General features: G+C 40.3%; 2 protein-coding genes across 9 annotated transcripts in view; one reads left to right on the plus strand and one right to left on the minus strand.

The window, feature by feature from the left end:
• MAP7 (microtubule associated protein 7) overlaps nt 1-21295 on the plus strand; it is a 127472-nt gene that overhangs the window by 61694 nt on the left and 44483 nt on the right. For all 8 annotated transcript variants that reach the window (XM_056343399.1, XM_056343400.1, XM_056343401.1 and 5 more), the window contains 2 exons: nt 6880-6948; nt 19356-19433. In XM_056343399.1, coding sequence (XP_056199374.1) covers nt 6880-6948; nt 19356-19433 — 147 coding nt within the window. The remainder of the gene's footprint in view (nt 1-6879; nt 6949-19355; nt 19434-21295) is intronic.
• On the minus strand, nt 11198-17969 carry LOC130151310 (uncharacterized). The gene is made up of 2 exons (XM_056343427.1): nt 17739-17969; nt 11198-12782 (listed from the first exon to the last, which is right to left on the minus strand). The coding sequence occupies exon 2, from the start codon at nt 12416-12418 to the stop codon at nt 11429-11431; it is 990 nt and encodes a 329-aa protein (XP_056199402.1). The 5' UTR covers nt 12419-12782; nt 17739-17969; the 3' UTR covers nt 11198-11428.

Genomic DNA, 21295 nt, shown 5'->3' on the forward strand with positions numbered 1-21295 from the left:
TTTTGGTACACTCAAAGCACAGATTTATAATAATCTTCTGAAAAAGCACATCGGGTCCTGAACAGCATTAGGCCTTCAGAGTGTGCTTACAAAGGGAATAAATGGAAGCAAGGAGTAGCCTTGACTCAGTGTTCAGCTCAGGCACAGCTGGTAGAAGCAGCAGTGTAAGGAAGTTGGTCTGTCCAAGGTCACTCCAACTTCCACTACAGTGCAGAAGTACCAGAAAAGATCGTCTCCAGCTGTGTTGGAACAGATTGCCAAGCCGCTTCTCCCCAGGCTTTTCATGAGGGGTAGTTTCAGAGTTGTTATTGACAAGTGGATTTTGTGAAAACGGTAGTATTTTAACAAGTGACCATGTGGTGTTTTTCTTGTATACTTTTTTAAGACTTACTGCTTCCCACATTTCTGAAGAGGAGAGCAGATCATAACTTTGCTCTGACTGTTAAGATTTTAATATTAGGTATTCAGCTGCTTGGTTTTTACCTTTTTATCTATCGGCTGAGCTGCATGCAACTTGGTAATTTTTGGCCAGCCATAGGACTTTCAGACCTATTTAGCTCTCGAGAGACCACTATCCTTTGTTCCCAAGCTTCCAATTTAAAAATACAAGTAAAAGATAAGTATGGAATGAACGCAGTACTTAACTCTAGAGTGATAAGCAGCACTAAAATATTGCTTCACTATATTGTTTGTCTAAGTATTTATATGGACATTATTGATAATACAAAGAGTAAGAAATGCTAAAGACTTGCAAGATATATTTTGCTGTAAATACAGAGAGTAGCTTTTGCATGTGTACATGTTACCAAAGTCTTATAAGCTGTGGATGTAGGAAGAGGCAGAAGTCACAAGCAGTGGGAAAGCTTTTATTCACGTTGAAATTTGTTTTCCCTGTATTGTGGCTCACATGAATTTGTTAGAATAGAACAACCAGTTGTTGATATTTTTATTCCAAGTCAGGAATTTGGTCTTAATGTAGTTCTGCATTTAAGCTAATGAACTTTGTCAGCTCAGACCTGTATCTGCACTATCAATCCACTCAACCCAGCACAGCAATACCTCTCATTTGATTGAGCTGGTAACTAGCTGCTATTCCTGGTGGCTGGATAAAACTGCCCACAGTAGCCTCACTTCTTCATTCTTGCTTATACAGCTTAGGAGGCTCTGTTCTCTGCTTAATTCTGACTAATTCAAACTATGTGTTTTTACACTGTGTGTATTGGACATAAAATGCTGTATAAAATAAGCATGTAAACTAAAGAGTGGGTTTTGTTTGGTTTTTTTGGAGCAACATTCATAAGGGAGTAATTGGAGGTAGCAGAATTGAATGTTAAGGAGTAAATAATATAGCAGTTCTCGGTTAACTTCTAAATTTCCCAGTTTAATGCTGACTTGCCTCTGCTGCATATTGGCAACACTTTTTGACTGAGGCATTACTTGGTTACAGTAGTTGCTTCTGATGCCTTCTCTATCTCCCAACACGCACCCCTGGCACTTTGACAGTTAAACTGCTGTTCAGTAAAACAGGGTGGGGGGGATTAGCTGACAAGTGACAGGGACAGAATAGCTAGAATTTTTTCTTTTCCCTTTAGTCCCTTCTGGGTTTTAGTGATTTCTTTTTTCTCCTAGCTGTTTTTCAGTACTTCTGTCTCTCCCTTGTGGAATAAGAGCAAGGAACTGGAATGTGGTATCTCCTCCTGGCTGCTCGGAGCATTCTTTACCCAGAGGAGTATCTGAACTGTCAGGCATGCGTAGCTGTCTGCATGCCTCGGGCTTACCTGTGCTTGTGCTCTTCTCCACGGCTGTGCAGCCCTCATACAGTTCCACTTTTCAGATGCTTGCTATGGTGCAGTTCTGTGTGGGCTGCTGTGCACACCCTGACCCTCACACAAGTCTGAGCACCATCTCTTGCTTGTGGGACCCCAAGTGCCCTTTTCCACTGTGTTTAATCTGTTGAGGAAGTGGAGAGCCGGTAGTACAGCTACCTCTGTCCTGTGGCAGATCTCCTGCTTCAACTGTGCAGAGCTTAAGCATCTTCTTTCCAGATCTTCAGCCTTGATGTAGGGGCTCTGGTTTGCCCTTCACCTCACTAGGGATAGCTGGTTCCTGTTGTGCAAACATGCGCTTGATTTGTCATGGCCTGAAAAACAAATGCTTGTAATCTGCACAGCATTTGCTCATTTTGACAGGCTTTTTAAAAAACATGTGACACGTCCCAGCTCAGTGTTTCTTGGCATTCTCTGCTTTTTCCAGAGTCTCAGCAAGCATTCCTCCTGTTTTTCAGTGCACCCTCCCAGGGGCTTTACTTCTCAATCAGGTTTTTCCCCTTGGATGTGCTGTCTTGCTTAGTTTCTCAGGCCAGTCTCCTTTGACCAGAGCTTACCTGGCAGGTAAAGAAGCACTAAAAGTATATGGGTTTCCTTCTTTTTCAAGGTTTCCAATGAGACCTTTCCTCAGCTTTGCAACTTTTAAAGAGAAAATCATAGAATCATTTAGGTTGGAAAAGACCTTTGAGATCGTAAAGTCTAACCATTAAGCCAGGTCTGCCAAGTCCACCACTAAACCATGTCCCTAAGTGCTGCTTCCACGCACTTTTTAAACATCTCCAGGGTTGGTGATTCCCCCACCTCCTGGGCAGCCTGGTCCAATGCTTGACCAACCTTTCAGTGAAGAAAAGTTTCCTAATATCCAATCCAAGCCTCCCCTGGCTCCACTTCAGGCCGTTTCTTCTTGTCCTGTTGCTAGTTATCTGAGAGAAGGGAGAAGAGACCCAGCCCCACCTGCCTACAGCCTCCTCTCAGCTAGCTGTAGAGAACAACACTGTCTTCCCTGTATTTCTGGAAACTGGAGGAGATTATTCAAAAAATTTGAAGCCTCTTTGTCAAAGCTCATCTCATGGCAAATTGAAGTTTCATTAACCTGTAGTGACCTGCTGCGGGTGTTTACATCCGTGGCTTTGATGACATGTTAGATAAAGTTGAACATGAAGTTGTGGTTATGTAGTAGTAGGGATATTGTTTTAGTCAACAAAATTAGTAAGTTCAGAGCAATCCTTACACCAGGCTAATGCTCTGTCACCATCAGTTGTTACCCAGGCACTGAGCACTTAAAAGGAATGGTGGAAGTAAGATGGATGGATAATCCAGCTCAATTTTAAAATTACTTTTAAATTTTAAATATATACTTCTACCTCTAAAAAAGGGGTGGTGGGGGTGTTTCCAGCCACAATAATACAGTGTTGCATTGATGTGTTGAGAAAGAAAACAAGGTTTTGGTTCTGTCAACCCTTTCATGCACTGGATAGGTAGGTAAATTCACATATTTTTAAGCCTTTGCAGGCCCCACTTAGACAAAACTTTTCATCTCAGTTTCATATCCGAAAGTGTTACTGAAGAGGGTGGATGTTAGATAACATTTCACCTGGCGAGGAAGGCTAGAGGAAGGTTTAATAACTGATGAGAGCATCCTGGTTTGGAGAGTTTATTTGTGGATGACTATTGGAAGACTGTTCACTGAAACTGGTCTTGGAAAAGTGAAGGTGGAGTGATGCAGCTTTTTACAGCTTTTTCCACCAGTGGAAGCTCAGGGTGGAGGGTTTACCCATATGATCTCTCCTTTAGCTGGGATGGATGACCAGTGTTGATTCTTGAGTGGCTCTCTGGCCAAATCACTTAGCATTTCAGTTCATCAGAAACACTAGAAGTTAAAAAAAAGAAACCAACAAAACAACAACTGCATCAGAACCACATACCAGAAAATACCTGATGAGGTGAAATAAGACAGAGCCTTCATGGCATGCAATGACAGGACAGGAGATGATGGGCACAAAACTGCAATGCAGAAAATACTGTTCAGACACGAGAAACGCGTCCACTGTGAAGAGTGGTCAAAGACTGGCACAGGTTGCTCAGAGCAGTTGTGGAGTCTCCATCCTTAGAGGTACTTCAAAACGCAACTGGGTGTGGCCTGCTCAAGGCAACCCCACTTTGAGCAGAGCGGATGAACTAGATCGTTTCCAGAGATCCCTTCCAACCTCAACAGCTTGCATTCTGTGATTGTCTTCCCCAGCATATCTACACTATTACACAGTTTGTCTTCAGCCTTTTAAGTTTCCAGAATAATTCACAGAAAAAAATCCTCTTATTTCTAACATTTATTTATGCAACTTTTATTCTCTCCATGCAAAGATAGTGGTTCAAAATAAGCAGCAGAGCAAGTATTAGGTAGTTGAACTATGTCTCTCCTGGCATGTCTTAGGTTATTGAGTCTTGCTGGAACCACAGTTCTCAATATTTAGGTTTGGATTTTAGATGTTGTCTGATTTAATCTGTTTGCATCTTAGAGCAAGAGGTATTTTATGTGGGAACACACCTACACTAGTTACTAAATACTTGTGCCAATTCTTATTTGATATCTAGCATTATTAGAATTTGTGGTTGTGCCATCTGTTCTTTTCTTCATCACTTGTCATATGAGTGGTCCCATGAATGTGTACTCAAGCTGTGTCACAAAATATTCCAAGGAAATGTCAGACAAGAGGAAATATGGAAAAAGATACTACTCTGTGTACTTAGACTTCATTACAAGTCTATCTGGATGGCATTTAAATCACTGTTTTGAAGTTAACAGAGTATTGCATAATCCCATGGCACAATGCTTGAAGAAAATAATGTGCATACATTGTGTGAGAGATGCAAAGAAACTTATGCTGAAGCTGTTAGAACGTCAGTGCTCTCATTGATGCTCAGAAACAATATTTTTACTATTTTATAACAGTTTCCCCTTCTCTGTGATGCCCTAGACCAGGCTGATGGGAATCATTGTTAGGTTCCCCATGCATTACAGCAGGACTTTTTCAGAGAATGTTCTAAATAGCTGATTCAGACAGGAAATAAGTCTGTTTTACCTCCCTCTCAGAGTTAATGTAGTAGTAAGGTATAAAGAGTTTGTAAGCTATGAAGAGTTTAAATGCACTTCCTCTGAATAAAACACTTTTTTTCAGGCTAAGTACCACTCATTTGGAATACTGAGGAAAAGCATGGGTTTTAATAACCGTAGTTTCTACAAAGCCTGAAGGTGCAAGTGTTCAGTGTTGCTCAGATTATCTTGCCAAAAATCAGACCATCTGCCTATAGGTCAAACTAATCCTTTGTATGAGGCCTTTAAAATGGGAAAATACTGAAACCTTTTGTTGGGCTGCCTTTAAGGTGTGACAATTATCATTGTGATTTGGAATTAATATTTGGTAAGTTCAACAGCAGTTACTTCTATCAATCACAAGAGACTTAGTACAGTTGTCAGGGAGGGGAGTGTCTTTTTTTTGGCAATTATTTAAAATTTCACACTTTTTTTTTATGAGATGTGATTTTTGAATGTTTCTCTCAGCAAGACATTGCTCTTGAACACTAAAATTTGGTAAGTTATTTTTCTATTTCCCTCACCTGCTTCCCCCCAGCAAAAAGGTGCAGCAAGTGTCACATAGGTTTCTCCTGCTACCTTTCATCCTCTACGTTCATCCTGAAACATGCATGTGGAAGGAGGTAAAAGGGAAACAAGGATTTTGTCAGGCCATGAAAGGAATGAACTCACTGAGGCACTAAGGCCTGAGGTGTATTGCTGAAGCTGACGAGTATAGGAAATTGCTTGGAGCCTTCTGGAAAAAAAAAATCTTTAAAATTATATTTTCTAAAGTGGATCTAAAACAGTAAAGCCTGTGTAGCTTTTAAAGCTGGAGTAATCAGTTTTTTCCAGCTTCCATTTCTAGTGATATTTTAATTTAAATTAATTGGGTTTGGGGGCTTTTTTCTTCCCCTAAGCTTTATTGATACAACTGTCTTGTTATCCTTGCTTGCAAATACTTTCAAGCTTTGTGTGGAATGGTTCTTAAAATTCTTATAGTCAGTCTTTAGACTCTTCCCAGATTGCTGTGTTCTGGACTCAAACACTCCTATAGTGGAGCTGCTGAACGTGAAGATGAGTATAAGCTGAGAAAGTCATGGCTTCTGATCTCCTGGTTTGCTTTGAATTATAAATAGGTGCTGAGCCAAGGACGTGCTTGTGAATTGAAGTATAATGAGTCTTTTGGGTCTTCTTTATAAGTGGTTGTTGGAAGGACATTCAGAGTCTCAGAATTATCCCTTCTTAAGACAGATAAGGCCTGATCAAAAATCTATGGAAAATAATGTGAATATCTCCTCTGATCATTCAGATCATAATTCGTCCTCTCTTCATAATTCTGCATAATGGTGTGTTAGTAATTTGTGAAAAGTCTATGAAGCTTTTACCAGTATCTTGTACCATACCTTCAGAAACATAGGATCTGCAAGTCACCTTTAGCAACACAGTTTCCTCAATGCATCCAAACATTGCCACATATTTGAATGTGTCTTCAAAGTCACTCTACAGTTTCATTCTGCTATTCTCACTAACTTGCTTTTATCAGTGTGATTAATTCTGCTTCTTCCAAGGGAAATTAAGTTTTCAAAAGCAAAAAAAAAAAAAAAAAAAGCTGTTGTTTTCTGCAAGTAGTGGTTTCTAAAGCATCACTGAGAAGGAAGAGATAAAATTAGCTGCCTGTATAGCATTAGCATAGCATGGGAAAAAATCATACACCTTATTAAAAACAACATTGTTAAAATGGTGTCTTCTTGTGGCTCTTGTCTCAATGTGAAAGCCGAACTTGTGTTGTGGCTTCAATATTTTCTGTGTAACCTTCGGGGTTTCTTCTATGCAAAATGGTGTAGAATGATATTAAAGTGGTATTTCAAAACAGTCTGGTTTTAAAGGTAATTCAGCTGTGTTCAAGTTTTATTATAATAGAGTGGTTGAACTTTTGTTTAGTAATATGATTAATCGCTTTCCTTTTCTTCCTTATTTTAGCAGCTGAAGGTTCTAAAATACAAGACAAGAAAGCCACTTCAGGACAAAGCAGCGCTGGAACTAAACCAGGTATGCCATTCCACATGCTTTATGTTACAAGGCTGTTTGCCTCAATGGTGCATGAAAAAGAGCTGTCTTAGGAATCTTTAAAATGTTTGATGCTCTTATACCTCTCTTACTGTTTCAGTGAAAACTGGTATCAGTGGCTGTTTGTATTTAGTTAGGCTGGAATCTGACTGTTTGCAAAGAAGCAAAACTGAAAAAAACACTACTTTTATTTTTTTATAGCTTAGGAATGAGGTTTGGGAAGTGAGATAAGGCAACAGAAGTGGCTATAACTTGCATCTGTGCTTGCATGAGAACTATCTGCTGTAGGCAAAGATTTACAGCTTTATATATAAATGTGCTTCTGTTCAGACATTTCTCCGCTTATCACAAAGCATGCCGTATTCTGTAATATACTCTATGTGGAAAGATATTTATCATTACCTCACCTTATTGGTACATTGTGTGGATTTAATTTGCTATTTACTTTCGCCATTGAAAGTCTGAACTAAAATGCTTCATGTAGTCCTTGAGTAGCCATGATGTAGCTGTGAGTCTGTTCCACTTGCATGCCTAAACCAAGATCCAGAAGAGCACTTAAACTCCCGAATTCTGCCTGTATTGTGATTCAGATACCCAAGCTTAAAATGTGCAGTTAATAAATGATCTTGTTTAGATGCCTGGCAAAGCATAAGTGCTTGTGTTGCTGAGGACCAGCCGCACTGTAAGCACCCCGGTTTTGACTCCTTGATGGCTTGGCCGCTCACTGGCTGTTTTGTACTGACAGACTTCTCTGTCTCCAAGTTGGATACCTTTGGCCTGCATCCCCAGAGGGAAGCAATCCCAGTGCTGTCAGTGTTCAGATCATACCTTGTATGCTCTGCCAGGCAGCGCTGGGTCCAGCACAAAGCACAGCATTCATGCCTGCTCAGTCAGAAAGGCAGAGGGAAAAACAGGAGAGAATGGAGGTAACATTACCCACTTCCATGGGAGAACCAGAACTCTAGGTGTTGGGCAGTGTTCAACATCCACTTTATCCTGCCGTATTTATTCCCAGTTTTCATTTCTCAGGAGAGTGTCCTGGCTGCTCCTTGTGTTCCCTTCATCTATGCTGGTGTGTAGAAAGAACTGCAGAATTCCTGGGACTGGAGAGAGAGAGGGCAGTCATGTGTGCAGGGTTTAGCTCTGTACCCAGCTAGTGGGAGTCTCTGTTGAAAAGAGAGTTCCTGAGACCTGGTGGTTTGGGTTTTGTTTGTTTGGGGGTGGTTGTTGTTTTCTTTAGACTGCATATGAATTTTCACACTGTTTTGGTTAAAAACCAAATCAAGGAGTTTGCAACAGGAGTGACAGCTGTCCCTATAAATAACGTCATTATTGTCTGGAAGGCATCTACAGGCTTGAACAAATATTAGGAATCCAAGGCAACTCTGAATGTATGCACAGCAGTGCAAATGGATCTCAAACTCTCTTCCCTTTGTCTAGGTCCAAGTAGTGCATCTTTACAAATAATGCTGTGGCTTACATTTCTTTCTCCTTGCATCACCTCTGTGAACCAACATACAAACTGGCTGTTGTTCTCCACTTGTATCCCTTTTAGTTTCTTTAATATAAAAAAATCAGCACCCTAGGAGTCAAGGGAAGAAAGGAAGTAGCCATTTGTGAGAAGAGATTGAGAGGATTGTAGATGGAAATGAAGACTAGTAGCAGTCTGACTTTTGAAAGTCACACTGAGTGCAGCTGATAGTCACCTGAGCCACAGAAACTGGCCATATGTAATAAGTACATGTGACAATTACTAATTTAGTGAAATTGCAACCTAATTTCTACAAATGTCAACTGTGCTTGAGTTCAGTGAGTATTAATCGTATAGAAGATTTGAAAAGCCTGCATTTTCCTTTTGTTAATATAATTAGGGACCAAAAATAACTGACACTTCAATGCTGAATTTCTGCAAAATGCTGTTCATGACTTCTAAGCTCTTCTAAATGAACTAGTAAATTCTTAAAAATAATTTCCAAGTCACCGTAAGTGTTGTAATTTTATGGAAAAATATTGTTTTCATATGTAGGTTAGAGGCTTAATTTCCAGCAATAGATACAGAATTATTTTCCCCTTTATAGAGCTATGGCTTCTTTAATCTCCAAACATCCCTCTTGGAGATAATGCTAACCATGTGTATGTTATGTAAATGTAGTTAAACAGACCGCTGAGTGTGAGTTCACATGCACTGCATCATACCCAGACTGCAACTTCTACAGCAGCACGTGGGTCTTACCACACTGTTCTCTGTAGAGCTTTGCATATGTCCAGTTATCAATTATTTCTGTAAGAAATGTTGCAAATGATGTTTCCCATCTCTTTGTGCAGCATCTTAAGCCTACTGCCTGATGGCAAATATGAGCAAGAGGGAGTAGAACATACCTTGTATGTTTGTCCTGGTACTCCTACTGAACGAGAAGAAATGCAGTCCCCCAGGTATGTGCCTGGTGGGTTGTTAATGAGCAGAGACTTGAGAAATAAAACAGGGAGCAGGCCCAGCGAACTTTCTTGTTTAGCCACAATTTGAAGCCATTGAAACTCTGTATTGGGGGTGCAGCTGGATTCAGAATGCAGTAGTTTGAGGTTGGGCTGGTAGCCAAACTATGAAGGATTATTTTCAAGGCTTAGAAAAGGCATTTTAATTTTAACAGTGTAAGATATGCACTAGCAACGTATGCTCTAGCTTCTTGTAGAAATAAAACAGTGCTGGTCTGCTATAAAGGTGTTATCCTCATCTTTGTGCCAATATTGATTTAGCTCTTTGTGATCCCAAATTTATGCAAAATAGTTTGTTGTTGAAGACACACTTTCACTTTGCATAGCCTGCAACTTACTGTGAATTTTTTAGGATTGTTCTAACATCCTGGAGTGTTGGGAGAGTTCATGTGTGCATGAACACTATCAGGTGTGTGACACAGAAAAAATAATTGGATATCTTCAAAGAGAATGGCAGAGGGCAGCTTTAAAAATTTATTTTATTCCTTCCATTGATTATAATTAGGAATTCTTAAGGGAGACCTTTTCAGTTTGCCTGTCCATGTAACCTTCCTGCCTCTTTGAAGAATTGCTGCTTCTCCCCGGTAGGGAAATCTCTCCTCTTGAGAAAAAAAAACCAACCAAAAACCAACACTGAAAGGAGAATAGTACATTCTGAAAGAAGCAGGATTTTACATTTTTCCCCAGTGTCTCATCATTCTCTGTCAACTCAATGTTACATTGACTTTGCTGACAGCCCTTGAAGGGAATCCTTGTTTTCCAGGGGAATTCATATTGTATGTGCATTATTCCACTAGCACTAATTACTTGTGCTATGGGAATTCGTGTTTTGTGAATCTTTTGTGCCAGCCACGAAAGAGAGGGAATATTATTACCCTTTTGACCTGTGTCTGCATGTTGAAGAGACTGCATGCAAGTCAGCACACTTCTTATACAGCAGCCAAATGTTAATTTACACCATACATTGGACAAATCTATGCAATGGCATAGCTAGCCATAGTTTTATAAATGGCAGCAGCACTGTGAGCTATTCAGCCAACATTAAAGGTTTGATCTGTAACTGGGTAATGAATTACCTTTGTCTTTGCTGGTAACTTGTTCACTTGATGCACCTTTCATTGGGGCTGTCATGTTTGAATGTTCTTCCTACCAACTACACAATGGGTTTTCTCCTTGCAGCTGTTACTTAGCATCTCTATTAATGTCATTAATTGGGGCTGTAGTCTCTGGCTGTTGTTGAGACTTGTTGGGATGATAGTCTTTCACTGATGAGAGTTCAAGAATAATTAAACTGAAGCTAGTCATCACTGAACTCATTCATCCAAGAAATCCTGCCATCCTGATGCAGAAACTCCTGTTAAGAGTATGAAATGCACATCACTGATTTTTCATCTAATTCAAGTAACTATTCAAAATCTGTCTAGTACATCCTCACTTGGGTTTTATTTTTGTGAATATCTTTAACCTCATTTATATGACCCCTAGTAGTATTTTGCTAGTACCTCTTTTTCATAGATATGTAGTCTACACACAAATAGACTGACTTTACATGTTTTTACAAATGGCTTACTTGTGTATTCACAGTGAATAATGGAAAGGATCTGTTGTCTTTTCATATGTACGCTTTCATGGTGACAGTATTCTAGGTGTGGCATATTGAAACATGGACTCTGAGTGCGGATCAAAGGCTCTTTATTAAAATCAAGCAAGCCTTTTATACATTTACAGCGGGCCAACGTATCAGCTCAGAACATGAGCAAATAAAATCCAAATAAAGCTGAAACCAGGACATATGTACTAACACTTAATGAGAACTGGACCTGGGAGAAGCACATAGTTTCAACTTTGAGCCATTTTCTCTCCTCAGAAATTATGAGAAACACAGTAGCTCTTTTACTCTATTGTAGACAGAGCAATTTAGCAACTCCCTTATCTACAAGGCCACAAGTTCTGCTAACAATTCCATATCTTAAACTTCTTGCTCCCATAGCTTCCTTCCAACGACCATAACTATGTCTTTTTCCCAAGGTTGGTTTTTGTTCACTGATGCTGTCGAGCTGGTGCGAGAAATGCCCACATCTCCCCCTTCCTTATATATAAAAAAGGCTTGTATCAATGCTCTATCTGTTAGAGTTTGCACACATTTCAACACACATGGAATACAGATCAGAAAACATATAAAAATGAATAAGCATCCTACACCTATTTGTAATGAGCTTTTTATCCATGCAGTTAAGTCTAATCTACCAAAAAGATTTCCGAAAATGTTAAAACCATCACTTTGTTCTAGTTTCTGTACTCCTTCTTGCAAGTTTTCAATACTTTTGTGAATAGATTCAGAATGATCAGACATATTCATACAACAAAGCCCATCAAAATCCTGACAACAATGACCTTGCGCTAACAATAAAAAATCTATTGTGGCTCTATTCTGCAGCGTAGCATGCCTTATTGAATCAACATCTAGCAATAGTCCACTCGGGGCCAATGAAGTTGTGTTAGTTTGTTTCGCAAGCCAGCAGCCAAGCTTATTCAAAATGTTTAGCACTTTCACTGTTCCTATTCCTGGAGCCAATATAGACGCTGCTATGATTTTACTAGAGCTCCAAAACTCTAGATTATTCTTACAATCAGTTTGAAAGGCATGTGTAGCACGTTCTTGGCGGCGTAACTTATGAGTTATAATCATGGATGTATTGGGTGTTAACAAAGTTAACCTTCCAATGCTACATGGTACTCCTTTTGCATGGGAGGGAATGCCAGGCCATGCGCGATCTCCACAAATTCGAAATAATCCTGCGGGCAGTTTAAGTGATTGATTGCTAGACTTTGATATGTTGGGAGAAGTATAATTACACCAAGCGCTAGCATTTCTATATGCGGGTATGGTAGCATCTAGCCACTGAATTGTTTTTAGATCATCTTTGCCCATGTAGTTGAAGTATACACAATAATCCATTTTTACAGATCCTAATATGCCCAGTTCCTGTGGTTTAATCCCACCATATGCTAAATATGGAACCCAACCATCCCAACTGTTAACCACATCACCAAAACTCTGAATTATGATCTGTTTATCTCAGGGGATGGGCCAATCATCAACGGGTTGTCCAACCAGACAGGTTGTAAAAGGATTTTCTGGAGAAGCGGTTGATAGACATAATGTGTCCTGTCCCATGTGATTGGCTAAGGTTACCCAAATGTTGGTTTTGGGTTGAGGTGGGATCCATATTGATGCAGTTGTCGTCATGGCACAGACAGTGGTGATGACTGAGATAACGATGGTTTGATCCATCAAGCACGTACCCGTCTTGGGCCAGAACCTGTGGAAACACAAGCATATCCGCTACCCCAAGTTATTAACAAAAAATGTCCTTCCCATTGATTTGTCTGTAAATTTTTTACTATGACTTGGGCTTTCTTATTAGATTCTGAAGTATTATGTAAGCCAAAATGGTGTTGTATAGGAGGTTCATACTCCGTCCAATGATTTAAAAAAGTCAAAACATAACAGGCTTTAGCTATATGCTCTTGTGGGCTTAACCCTAAATTCCCCGTTTTTTGTTTTTGTAGCATAGTTTTAAGAGTGCTATTTGTGCATTCGATAATGGCTTGGCCCGTGGGAGAATGTGGAATGCCTGTGATATGCTGAATTCCCCACTGTTGAAAAAATGTCTGTGTCTTAGGCACTATATAGCCTGGGCCATCATCTGTTTTTATAGTTTTTGGAACTCCCAGGGTGACAAAGGCCATAACAAAATGTCAGCAAACATCTTTTGCTTTTTCACCTGAGTGTACTGATGTATAAACACTAGATGAAAAAGTGTCAGTAGAAACATGTACTTATTTGTAGTTGCCAAATTCTGGTATATGAGTAACATCTGCCTGCCAAATTTCAAGTGACGAAAGACCTTGAGGATTAGTTCCAATCGACGGTGCAGGCACAACTTGTTGACAATCGGGACACAACTGTATAATTTGCCTTGCTTTGTCTTGATCAGTTGAAATGTATGTTGCAGTGCTTTTGCATTTTGATGATAAAATTCATGGGATATATGAGCTTGTGCAAAATGATCAGGTAAGACCGTGATACCTGCAAGCCTGTCTGCTTGTGTGTTTCCCTCACTTGTGGGTCCAGGTAGGGAGGTATGTGAGCATGTGTTGTATAAAATATGGATGTGGTCGTCAATCCAGGAGCCACTCGAGCTCCCAGAGAAGAGCAAATAAGGTTTCATGTGAGACTTCCTTCAAAAAGGAGCATTCTAGCCTAGAAACAAGGCCTGCCACATAGGCAGAGTCTGTGATAATGTTTATTGGTGTAGTCCATAATTTGAAAACACAGACTACTGCAGAGAGTTCTACTACCTGAGGTGTTCCTGTGACGACATGTATGTTACTTTTCCAGTTTCCTTCGCCATCTCTCCAAATTATTACGGCTCAGCCTGTTTTGCCAGACCCATCAGTGAATACTGTGGGGGCATCAGCTATTGGTGTGATAGCTAATTGTGAAGTAGGTAAAAGGGAAAGAGAGTGTAGGGACTGTATAATTTTGTGTCCTGGGAAATGAATACTTACCTGTCCTGTAAAATCCGCTAGAGCACACTGAAAACCAAAAGACTGATGAGTTTAAAAAGTTAGCTGTTTTGTATCAAAAGGCAAATAGATAATGTTAGGTTCAACACCATCTAAGGTTAATAAACGCTCTCTTCTTTTCTGGATAAACATAGCTATCATTTCAATAGCTGCGGTAACTGTTTTTCCAAAATTATGTGGTAAAAACATCCATGCCAGGATAATCAACGGTATATGTCTTGTGGAACCCACGGTGCTAAGAAGCCATAGGGTTGAAAAGTTGAATAAAAAATGAAAAGGCTGACAGGGTGGTCCGTTTTTTGCCTGTGGGTGACTTGACCTGCTAATTTTACAACCACTTTATTGAGGGCAGTTTTTGCAGAGGGGGTAAGCGTTTGAGGAGACGTGAAGTCTGGATCTCCTTCCAATAGTTTAAAGAGGGGATGGAGTTCTTCAGTAGAGATCCCTAAGAGAGGATGGACCCAATTTGTGGTCCCTAACAGTTTTTGTAAATCTTTCAGAGTCTTCATTTCTGTTTGCAAGGTGATACGTTGAGGTTGGATGTTTTGTTCTGATATTTTCCATCCTAAATATTGCCAAGGTGGGGTTTCTTGTATTTTTTCTTCTGCAATTTTTGGTCCTGCTGTTGAGACTGCTTGGACTACTTGCAGTTTCACTTCTTGGGCTGTCTGTTTTGATTCTGCAGCAATTAAGATGTCATCCATATAATGGTAGATTAAAACATTTTCAAAACACTCTTGTATTGGGCTTAAAACTGCTGCTACAAATTGTTGACATGACATAGGACTGTTTTTCATGCCTTGCGGTAACACCTTCTAACGGTATCTTTTATGCAGCTCTGCAGCATTAATAGAAGGTACAGAGAAGGCAAATTGCGGTGCATCTTGTGGAGCAAGAGGTATCGTGAAGAAACAGTTTTTTAGATCAATAACTCTGAGAGTTCATGTTTGTGGTAACATTGTTGGTGAGGGGAGCACAGGTTGTAGTGCTCCTATATCTTCAGTGACCTCATTTATTTTTCTTAGATCATGTAAAGGCCTCCAAGAATTATTTTTCTTCTGAATCACAGACAGGTGTGTTCCACGGGCTAGTTGTGTGCACTATGTGACCAGCTTCTAGTTGTTCATCCACCAGTTTGTGTAGGTGCAGCAGTTTTTCTTTTGGGAGGGGCCACTGATCTACCCACACGGGTTCATTTGTTTTCCAGGTTGATGGTGGGACCTGCTGCAAGATAGTGGCCCCTAGAAAAAATGCATACTTAAATGCATACCCTATTGGCTTAAACAGTCTCTGTCCCATAGGGTAGGAGAGCCAGGCAACACACAGGGCCTGATTAAAGCAGATCTTCCTTCTGGTCTGATAATAGCAACAAGCACTTCACTCTTGTTTGGAGAAGTTTGACCACCAATTCCTGATAAGGAAGCATGAGCTTCTATTAAAGGCCAGTGACTGGGCCATTGTGAAGGAGAAATGACTGTGACATCTGCTCCACTATCAATGATTCCTTGCATAGTAATTCTTGTCTTTCCTGATTGTGAAGTGCAGGACATTTGGGTCGATCCATAGTTAGTTGTTGAGTCCAGTAAATTTCTTGCACCCCTGTAGATCCAAAACAGCCTGAACCCCATGCTACACAGGCGGCATTCAGTGATTCGGGTAGAAAGTGTACCAATTGTGTGTTTTGGCTTCCTGCTGGTATAGTACATGGTGGCATTGGAGTCCACGCCATTATTTTAATTTCTCCTTCATAATCAGCGTCTATGACCCCTGGGAGCACAAAAAGGCCTCTCAATGTTGTACAGACTAGTCCAAGTAACAATGCTGCCTATCCATGACCGAGTGGACCGTACATACCAGTTGGAATAAGCACAACTGATGTCTCTTGAATTATTGTTTCTGCTGAGGTGGCCAGGTCCACTCCACTCACACTGCAGCTCCGTGGGGGGGACATTTGGAGGGGTGATTTGTTGTCATTGCATGACCCCTTGTGGTGCTTCGCTTGGGGTTTCCCAGTAAGGTCAAAGACTGGCCGTCCCTGTCAAATTTTGATCGACATTGATTGGCATAATGACGCCCTTTACGACAGTGTGGGCAGATTCCAGGTGTTCCCCCTTTATTATTTACTTCTACTTTTGGACAGTCCTTTCGTAGATGGCCGTAGTGACCACAAGAAAAGCATTGCCGTGACTTAACTGACAATGCTACAAATGCTTCCACAAACAGAGACAAATTGTCTTGTCTAGACCCAGTATTCATACAAGCATTCAACATATCATCAATGCTAGAATTCCTTACAAGTTGTAATACTTTCTGACAGGCAGGGCTGGCATTTTCAATAGCAAGTTGTTTAAAAACATATTCACGTGCTTTCTCACTATCGGTCTGCTTTTCCAAAACCTCGTTAAGTCAGTCTAAAAATTTCATAAATGGTTCATTTGCTTCTTGTTTAATTTGGACAAAAGACTGCCTCTGTTTACCAGCTTCAGGGACAGTTTTCAAAGCACAGGGTGCCAGTTGTTTAGCTTGCTGCAAACCTGCCTGGCAAATCCTAGCTTGTGCAGCGTTGGTGCTGTATCAGCTTGCCCTAGTAATACATCGACATTGACCATTCGCAATGGGTCGCACACTCCCAGCACTGAGTTCTCAGTAGCCTGGATGCCTGCAAGCTCCCCCATTTTTGACTCCCACATAGTGTATTGCTTGTCTGTCATTATCAAGCGAAACAACGTTTTAAAATCATTAGGCGTGAAGGCATGAATATCACAGAGACTCTATTAAATGGGTTGTATAAGGAGCCCTGAGTCCATGGTCCATCACTGTTTGCCTGATATCTTTGATAAAAGCATACAAGAGAGCTTCCCGTCGTGGGTCTTGGTCAGGTATATACACCACAAGGAAAGCATGCAGCATGCCTGTATCTGCCACTTGCCTTGCTTCCCCTTTTACAGCTGCCCATTTATCATGAGGGTCTGGAGCAGGGGTCCTCAAACTACGGCCCACGGGCTGGATACAGCCCCCCAAGGTCCTCAATCCGCCCCCTGGTATTTACAGACACACCACCCTCCCCAGCCCCCCCACCCCCGCCGGGGTTGGGGGGGGGAAACCAAGCAGCCGCAGATGGCTGCCTGCCACTGCATCCGCGCGCCGGCCCCTGGTTAAACAGTTTGAGGAGCCCTGATCTGGAGGATATAAATCAGGCTCCTTCTCTGAATCAATAAGCCCTGGGTCAAAAGGGTTATCCAGGTCATCATTATCAGGTGACAGAGCCACAAGAGCAGTAACAGCAGGTTTAGTTTGTGGGTTTATGGCAGGGTCTGCCAAAGGGGGGGTGTGGGGTGGTGGTAGTGAAGGAGCCAAAGATGTTGCTTCTGCTTCCTTTGCTTGTGAGCCAACATGAGCTTTTAAAGTTTCAAAAATAATTCACCAAGGACTCAACAAAGTAGCTGCTACCTTATCATTTTTTGTAGCACAGTCCCATAGATGGATGCCTATTTTGTCCCAAATCTCCGGAGTATAAATGTTAGTGGTATTAACGGATGGGTCAGCTTTTGATGCCCATAGAAGAGCACGTTTCAGTTCTTCCTCATCTACATTCTTCCCATGCTTCTTAAGAATGTTAGTAAAAACTTGTAAACCAGTTCTTTGCTCTTTTGTTAAAGCAGTCCCCATAGTTCTGAGCTGCTTACCTTCATCCCGCGATAGGCAGTTGACGTGCTGGATGCGCTTCCTTTCAGCATGTAGCCCCGTAGTTCGGCTGAGCTATGCCGCCGGGTTGACAGCTAGTTGATTGCGGGCCTCGCTTTGGGCACCATTTGTGGTGTATTGAAACACGGATTCCGAGTGCGGATCGAGGGCTCTATTAAAATCAAGCAAGCCTTTTATACCTTTACAGCGGGCAGATGTATCAGCTTGTAACTGTGCTCAGTGATTTTTCCACTGTAGCTTTTTCTCTATTGCAGACACAGCAACTTAGCAACTCCCTTATCTACAAGGCCACAAGTTCTGCTAACAGCTCTGTATCTTAAACTTTCACTTCTCGCTCCCATGGCTTCCTTCCAACGAGCATAACTGTGTCTTTTTCCCCAAGGTCAGTTTTCACTCACTGATGCTGTCAAGCTGGTGCGAGAAATACCCACATCTAGGTAGTTCTTTATCTTAAAATACTTAAAAACTGAGTTCCCCTCAATACTAAGATAAATCAGACCATTTCTTTATACCCAGAAATCTTTTTGATTTTTCTGTGAGGTTTTTTGTTTACTTGTTTTATTCAAAGCAGACTTTTTCAGTGCTAGTTAAAAAAAGCACAAAATTAACAGCTTTCCAGGTTTAACAGAACAGGCTAAGGATGAGTAGGAAATTAGTTTTGGCAACATGCTGAGATGAATTGGTAACTTGTATTTTGTTCCCTTTTTCTCTGGAAAAACTCCATTGCTGAGGCTGGAGGTAGAATGCTAGCTGTTAAGCATTTTGTCGTCTTCTAGAGAACTCACAGACCAGGTCGTGTTTTTCTAAAAAAGCCTGAATTTTTATAGTCAAGCCTGGGCTCTGACACAAATTTTTTGGGCCAATTGCAGATATTTTTGATAAAATCACGTAGCTAACTTTCAATCTACAAGAATAGTTGAAGAAACTATCATATTAATTTACTGGTATTATATTAGTCCATGCATGTGATGCTCTGTCTTAATGGATTTGCCAGAGCTTTTAACACATGTGCACTCAAACATCTGTGGAGATCAATGTCATACTATCTTCAGAAGATCGATCTGAACTGCTACAGTGTTTTGAATCAACCTGTTTTGCTTGGGTACTGAGCTGCTTCAGTCTCATGTAATAAGGCTTATTGGTTTTCAAAGGCAATACTAGTGGGAAGAGTACTAGCACTGTAGTAGAAATTTCTGTGGATGCGTTTTGGGGAAAGGATATGGAATAATAATAGACAGTATTTTGTCAGAATGCTCTCACTCTCAAGCAATCAAGTTGTTACAGGCTTAGAAACAAAATAAAACTTGCTGGGTTTTCACAGGCAGTAGCGTTGCTTGGAATTCAGAGATAGAACTTAATCCGTTGTTTGGGAGTTTTACAACTGGATAATTAGAATACATTCATATGTTTTTAACTGTCATTCCCCTGCCCACCCCCCCACCCCCCTCCCAAGTTGGATTTCTGGAAACGGGATCTATTTTGAAAGAATAACTAGATTTGTTTAATGGTCATTCCCCTAAAAAAAAACCATACCCCGTTTATGGTACTATTTGATTTTATGCTATATGACTAATATTTCCCCCTCCCTCTATTTGTAGATCATCCAACAATACTAAAGGTTGATGATAGGCAACGGCTTGCTAGAGAACGGAGAGAAGAACGAGAAAAACAGCTAGGTAAGGCCTATTCTATGTTAAATTTTTTTTTTTGTTTTCATTCATGGACTATCATCTGCATTCAGTGTTTTTGCCAATTTGTTTTCAGGAGCATTCAGCGAACTGATTGTGCTAGATATGCTGTCACATCTTTAAAGTAAATCTTTTAATTCGTGCACATCTTGGGATTCATCATCTTTTACATACCTATTACTTTTGTGAGTCTGAATGAAAAATGGGTTGATTTCTGAAACCCTGTAAGGAAGCTTCACTGATGAAAATGGAATTTTGAAGATATAGAATATTTTACCAATTAAGATTAGACTACTTGATATGTTGAATGTCCTTTATTGCCGTAAAATAGAATAGCAGAACATGTTGCCAATGTATGGTTTGAATTTTTCTGTATAAACTTGGGGTTCCTTACGTAAAACCCTTAGCAGGTGTCAAGTAGATGTGCTCAATGTCTTACAAAATATCACATGGGCATGAGCATGTATAACAAACACTGTTCAAGTGAATAGTGAAGGTTACTTAACAAGCAGCTAGTAATGGGCACTATAGAGTGTGGCGGTGAGAGAATTATAGAACAATGTGAAGCCAAATTGATGGCTTTTTGGAAAATGTATGTTTGGCTGCCACAACATTCTTTGGCAGTTGGGAGGTTGGGAAACACAAGTATTTCCTCTTATTTTTTTACCTGTTCATCGTGATTTTTTTGGATGCTGCATTGTTCTTATGGCTGGAGAACCAGAAGTTCTTTATTTCCATTTCCTAGCTTCCATAAGTTTATAGAACTATATCATGACTCCAACTAGACTTATGCTGCTTTTTCTAACCCAGAGAGCCATGAATTATTGCCATCTAGGTCTTAATAGGATTAATATCCTTTCTTCTTTACAGTACCTTATAACATTGTACTAGCCATGCCTGAATCACCAGGGTTTTTTTTAAGGGGTAAAGGAAAGCTTTGGGTTTGGCTTGTTCAAAGGGATAACATGACAGGATGTTCTCCAGTCCCTAAAAAGCTGCTCCTGTAGTTGGAGTTGATTGTATGCATGGCCTTGATTTCTTCGGGTTCTAGAGCAAATGGAGGTTACTGGCCCATTTTAATTACTTTGTCATAATTACACCTTTGTGTCTTGGATTTATTGTTTTTTCAGGTTCAGTCCTTGTGTAGTAACAATGCTTTACTCAAGTGCAGAGTCTTTAAGTCTTCCTGAATTTTGATTTTTCTAGCTGTTGATAAATGAATGTCTGTTACTGGAAGGACATGACTTCTGTTGAGAAAAGTGTAATTTTTTTATGACCTATTTTTAAAGTGACATCAAACCATAGGGTTTTTTTTTCTAAGTTGACAAGGAATCCTTCATTCCTAAATGGAGGAGTTCTGCACATCCCCGTGATGTATGAGTGTATTGTGTGTTCTTGCATGAAGAATTATTTTGAACTAACAAGAAAATTGAAAGTCGCATTGTACTTTCATTTCTATATTTGTCTGCTAACATTATGATTTAGGAGCTGTCTCTTGAGATTTGTGTTCCAGTACAGCAAGGCAATTATTTTTACAATGCATGCAAGCTTCATGTTATTTTTAGTGCAGAACCTAGATAATCAGTCACTCATGTCATGTGAACCATAGCAAAACCCATGCCTAAGCTGTCTATCTTAAACATCAAGTTGTATAATGTTGTTACATAAATGTGTCTTGCTGAAAATTAGAGTTGGATTTTGTTAATACTGGAATGTCAGCCATGTGACAGTAAAGCAACTAAAGGAAGGATTGTTTTTCTTTTTTTTTTTTTTTTTTAATAGAATTAAGCTGGATTTAAACTTATTTCCTCTCCTTTTGATTCAGGGGATCTGTCAAGTTTAGCAAAGGC

This window comes from Falco biarmicus, chromosome 6 (assembly GCF_023638135.1).
Source record: "Falco biarmicus isolate bFalBia1 chromosome 6, bFalBia1.pri, whole genome shotgun sequence".
NCBI classification, from domain to species: domain Eukaryota; kingdom Metazoa; phylum Chordata; class Aves; order Falconiformes; family Falconidae; genus Falco; species Falco biarmicus.

Excerpts from the sequence above, each read along its gene's own strand:
- LOC130151310 (XM_056343427.1), bottom strand. The coding sequence starts at position 12,418 with ATGGATTATTGTGTATACTTCAACTACATGGGCAAAGATGATCTAAAA.